The 5,636-nt window shown below is 41.3% G+C and overlaps 1 protein-coding gene across 1 annotated transcript in view; it reads right to left on the bottom strand.

The window, feature by feature from the left end:
• The window catches only part of LOC101846713 (15-hydroxyprostaglandin dehydrogenase [NAD(+)]), a 7,028-nt gene extending 1,455 nt beyond the window's left edge, over positions 1 to 5,573 (bottom strand). Inside the window, exons 1-3 of the mRNA XM_013091050.2 lie at positions 5,377 to 5,573; positions 4,889 to 5,135; positions 315 to 421 (exon numbers count right to left, since the gene is read on the bottom strand). Of these exons, the coding sequence (XP_012946504.1) occupies positions 315 to 421; positions 4,889 to 5,135; positions 5,377 to 5,514 (492 nt within the window). The 5' untranslated portion in view covers positions 5,515 to 5,573. The remainder of the gene's footprint in view (positions 1 to 314; positions 422 to 4,888; positions 5,136 to 5,376) is intronic.
• Positions 5,574 to 5,636: the final 63 nt, after the last annotated feature.

Here is a 5,636-nt window from a genome sequence, read left to right as displayed (position 1 = left end):
CTCTCTCTCTCTCTCTCCCCCTCCTCTCTCTCTTCTCTCTCTCTCTCTCTCTCTTTCAATGCCCGCAGATAAAATTGCATGTTTTTAACACTCTCTGTCTCTCTCTCTCTTTGTCTCTCTCTCCCTCTCTCTCTCTCTCTCTCTCTCTCTCTCTCTCTCTCTCTCTCTCTCTCCTTCTTTCTATTGAGCTACAGCTGCCCCTCTCTCACAACATTACCAACTCTCACCATAATATACTTAGACCTATACGCTCCTCTGACCGTCTAGACTTAGACGCTATCACAACCTCCCAACCTGAATATCGGACAACTCACAAAGTTAATCTGGATCATTTTCTGCCAGACACCTTCGTTCATGATACCAGCGTTGTTTACCATGACGTCCACACGACCAAAGGCGGACACAGCCTCTTGGAAGGCAGCTGGGGACGAACAGAATGTGAAAAAAGATAGACATAAACATGCAAGTTCACTTACTTATTTTTACTTTTTCATCCTCTGTTGCCGTTAAGCGTTGAGGGGAGATGCAGTTTTCTATGGCGGGCCAGCTCCGCAGCTCTTTCAGTTGTAATGTTATGTTTTCTCAGGGTTTCCTTGACACCCTCGATCCACCTTTTGCGTGGCCTTCCTCTTCCTTTATAGCCTGAGTGCTTGGTGTTGTAGGCTCTCGAGGCTGGCTGGTCAGGTGACATGCGTAACAGGTGGCCAAACCATTTTATCCTCTGTCTTTCTATTTAATTCAGGCAGGACTCAGTACCGACAGCTGCTCTACTTCTTCATTTCTTTGCCTGTCTCGTCTTGTGATGTTAAGGGTTTTGCGGAGATATTTCATTTCGCATGCGGTGATTTTGCTTTCATGGGTTTTGCTTAAAGTCCAGGTCTGGCACTGATAACATAATGTTGGTATGAATATTGAGGTAATAAGCTGTCTATTTGTGTCCATGGAGATGTTTGGATGAGATAGGAGGGGTGCGAGCTGGTAGGTGACAGTGTTGGTTTTTTGAGTTCGCATTTCTATTTCTCTGTCTGTAGACCCGTTTTCAGAAAAAAGTGCTGCCAATATATTTAAACTCCTTCACCTGTTTCAGTTGTTTACTCTTGACATGGATGTTCAGGGGACTATAGTTTCGGCTCACTTTCATAACTTCTGTTTTTGATGTGCTTATTTTCATGTTGAATTTCTCACAGCTGTTGTTGAGTTCGGTAGTGTGATTTTGGAGGCTTTGTTGATCTTGATAAATAAGACATTGGTCGTCTGCGAACAGAAATTCATTTAGGCTTTCTGGGCTTTGGTTTGCGTCTTGCGTTATTGTGTCTATATTACTAGCTGGGCCCCCTTTCAATGAAAGGAATGATCGGTGCATTAACATCAACTGAATATCATTGGTCTACTATATTTACACTCTACTGGAATGGAGCAAAAAATCTTGAGAGAAAAGTGACACATGTGTTTCCAAGTTGCCAAATATATAAAAGATGCATAAATTGATTCTCTATTCCGCTTTCGTGGTTGTACAGAAGCATGTTGATTGTTCCCTGTAGCAAGAAAAAGAATTTGACATAGGAGTCCAGAAAAAGCGATGATGGGCATCAAACGAAAGGATCACAGCCGAATTTAGCACCAAATAAAAAAAAAGAAAACATGAGGCTAGATTTACACGGGTTGCACACTTAAAATAGTGCTCAGTATTGCGCAACAATGCGCGATAGTATCGAACCGAAGTACGACTTGAAATAAACAAACCTGGCGGATTTTCTAAAATCACAGAGACAGAAGCGTCGGCCTACAAAAGCGATCGGCGAAATAAAGAAATTTAGCTTTTGCAGCAAAACTGTATCAAAACTGAAAAAAAGGAAGGGCGTCATGATCTGGTGAATATTTAAAAGAATCTTTTGGCGAAAACCGCACGTCGATCGATGCAGCCATAAAAAAGTCTTTTGAATAGTAAAATTCGGCCACCACAAATAGATAATAGATAAACGGTAGGGGATCCCTTTCGTACTCCAGATCTTACTTTGAACCAGTCTGTATTGCCTTCCTTCGTTCTTACTGAGCTTCTGCTGTTGGTATATAGAGCTCTGACATTATCTAACATTTGTCCTCTGGCGCCCTACTTTTCGAGTGTCTTCCAGATTTTTGCATGGTTTACTCTGTCAAAAGCCTTCTCCTGGTCTATAAAGACGATGTTGGGTTCTTTGTTGTGTTCGATTGTTTCCTCGCATATCTGTCGTGATGCAAATACAGCATCCGTGCATCCTCTTCCCTTTCGGAATCCAAACTGAGCTTTACTCAGATTTCTCTCTACAACAGGTCTTATGCGCTGCTCTAGTATCTTTGCGTATTATTTTCCCTGAGTGGCTTAACAAGGAGATGCCTATGTATGTTGTGCAGTCGCGTTTGTTGCCTTTTTTCCATAATGGTACCACTATGGCTTTCTGACAGTCTTCTGGGCATTTTCTTTGTTCCCAGGATCTGTTGAAAATCCCCCTCAGCCACAGTATAACGGTGTTTCCCCAAGCTCTTATGGCTTCCGCTGTGATGTCATCTGGGCCTTGTTCTTGGGGCTGGTCTTGAGTGCCTTTTCTATTTCACTGGGAAGTATTGGTGGTTCTGTTTGATCTCCATATGATGGTTGGAACTCGTCTTGTTGTCCGTGGCAAGCGTCTGGGTTGAGCAGTTGTTGGATGTAATTTTCCCATCTTTTCTTAACGGCATGTTTGTCGAGAATGGCATTTCCTCTTTATCGTTTATAAATCATGTCAGGTTGTATGGGTCTTTCCTTACCCGCATGCTCTTCACACTTTTATAAAATTCTCTTGGGTTTTCCTTGCAGATTTCCGTCAGTTTCTCGCCATATATTTTACATGCATTTTCTTTAGCAGTTTTGATGATTCTTTTGGTCTCTCTTCTCGCTTTACTGTATTCTATATAGTCTTCTTCGGTCTTTGACGTCTGCCATTTCTTGAATTTCTTCTTTTTTTCATTCTAATTGTTTCTATGGTTTCATCATTCCATCAGCATGTTGTTCTGCCTTTGTTTCCACGAAGATAAAATTTTAGTGTTTACATGTCTGTTTGTCTGTCTGTCTGTCTCGTTTTCTCAGTCTTTGTCTCTATCTCGTCCTCTCTCTCTGTTCCTCCCCCTTCTATCTCTCTCTCTCTCTCTCTCTCTCTCTCTCTCTCTCTCTCTTTCTCTTTCGTCCCCCCCTCTCTCTCTACCTCTTTCGTTCCCTCCCTCCCTCTCTCTTTCTCCTCTCTGCATGCTTCATGTGTGAGTCTGTGTCACTATTAGCTTGTTTATAAATGTTGTTTTTTAAATCTTTGTCTTTTGAAGTGGCAAAGTTTCATATTATCCTACTTCGCACTTCTGAAGGGATTTTAAAGGCCAAACATTTGGTTATCTACCAGATAGCTGTATTTAGAAGAAAACATCATAGAAAGGATGAGAAAATTTCGACCCTGCACACACTCAAAACCCGGCCTCGGCGTATCAATAAATTTCCTAAAGAAACTGGGCAACAGTTGCTGGCCATGTTTGTCCCCCCCCCCCCCGCTTCTACATACACACTCTTTCTGTTTTCTTTTATTACTTTTACTTGATAAAACCTAGGTGTGTATGTCTTCGGCACAGTGGTATACTATAACCTCTAGTAGCTTCTCATATGGTTCACTCATTGAGGACCCTCTGTTTTGGGGTACAAAAAAGACGTATAACTTCCTTATTCATACGGAATTATAAATTCTGTTTTCTCCTTCTAAAGCGTAAAAGATGCAGGCAATAACATGGATACTGTGAAGTATGCAAATTCCTGCTTCTGATTTGTGTATGATGGTTGGAAATGTGCTGTAACATTGGCCTTGGTCTGCTGCTGATTGGACATATTATGTGTCCTACAAAACCACACAACGATTTGGATTTAATCTACAGAATAGTTAAAAACACAAACAATAAGCCTGTCTACCATTAATTTAAGATTTAAGTCAGAGTCAACACGAAGAGACAATTTGAGCATTGTAACACAAATGTCCAAAACAAAAGACATAACTTTTCAGACTTCAGAATTTACAAACTTTGAAATCCAAAGCAGTTTGATACCACGCAAGCACTGGCAATCTAATTTGACCACCTTTATTCTCACCCCAGGTGAGAACAGCTCCCACCCCGGTGTGGGCATGAGGCGAGGACAGGCCGATAAAATCACCTAGGCCCTTGGTTGCTTACCACATGTGGTTGGGAACAAATAATAATAATGTAAAAACATTTTTCGCCTCTCTAGTAATAAAAAGGCTCACTACAGACACTGAGCGGGATGTGGGACCGGCCGCCGGCCGGATCATTCATTGTTTAAACACTTAAAGATGCTGCACACAATACATTATAGTTCAAGGAACAGAGAGCGTGTACGAACGTAATGAGACACGAGCACGAGACCATGCTCTTGCACGACGGTTGAAGGGTTGTAAATTATTCAGACCAAATGGACTAGGGCGTTAAATCGTGTTAACTAATATAATAATTTTAAACAATCTAAACTCTTTTCTTCACTTTCATTTTTTTGCTGTCATTCTTTCTTTTTATTATTTTTTTCTTCCCTCTTCTGTCCCTTTCTTCTTCAACATTTGGAGTTTGGAGAAAAAAAAAGAGCCAAAGAGCCAAATGAAATTCTCGGTGCCAGACGCAATCCAAAAGAGCCAAATTTCTGGGATTTGGCTCCAATTTGACAACCCCGACTGTGACTAGATCTACATGAAGATGCATGTCTATTCGGACACCAACACGATCCTGTGGAGCATTAGCCCCGGTAACCTCAGCCCTGAAGGGAGGGGGTGAGAATAGCGAGACATAGGTACCCTCATTTATTCCTCTTACAATCTTAAGAATTTCTCACCTTCGAATTTTCCCATATCTGTTACATCAAAAGCTGTGAATTTGACATTTTGCTCCCCAAAACGTTTCTGGAAATCTTCTGAAGTTTCAGCTCCAGCCTTGGGGTCCACATCGCCTAGGAAAATCTGATGAAATAACGCGTGGATCAAAATACAATCGACGGTCTGCTCAGAACTAACTACACAATATGCATAGATGTACCATGTCAGAGCAACAACGGGTGTAAACGAAGGCCAGTTCCTCTTTTTCTCTCCGTCACATCAGAGGAATCATAATAAGCTTGAAGCCATCATCTTCTATTGCTACAAAAATAGCTGCAAACAGATTGCAAAAAAAAAGGTAAAAAAATCTAAAGAACATTTAACCAACGGGCAACCACTAACAAACCCCACACCAGCTAAAACATTATTCTAATACTTTCTATCTAAAAAGTAATAACGTTGTCAATACATTTTATTTCAAAGCAATGACCAACAACTGCAAACAGACAGGAAAACAAAACGAAAAGAAAAACAATCGCAGACAATGGCTCACCTTCGCTCCTTTGGCCAGCAATGCCTCAGCATACGCTTTGCCTAACCCCTGGGCCCCTCCAGTGATCAAGAAAACCTTTCCGGACACATCCATTTTAAATCAACTCGATACAGCACCAGACCAAGTTAAAAAGTAAAAAGCCACAGTGTAAGAAACAGATACCGTTTTATACTTTTTATACGTAACTACTTAAAAGTGCAAACCCCTCCCCCCCC

The sequence above is a fragment of the Aplysia californica genome, unplaced genomic scaffold, assembly GCF_000002075.1.
Source record: "Aplysia californica isolate F4 #8 unplaced genomic scaffold, AplCal3.0 scaffold01947, whole genome shotgun sequence".
NCBI lineage: Eukaryota > Metazoa > Mollusca > Gastropoda > Aplysiida > Aplysiidae > Aplysia > Aplysia californica.
Note: the sequence above shows the minus strand (reverse complement) of the source record. Positions and strands in the feature narration are given on the sequence as shown.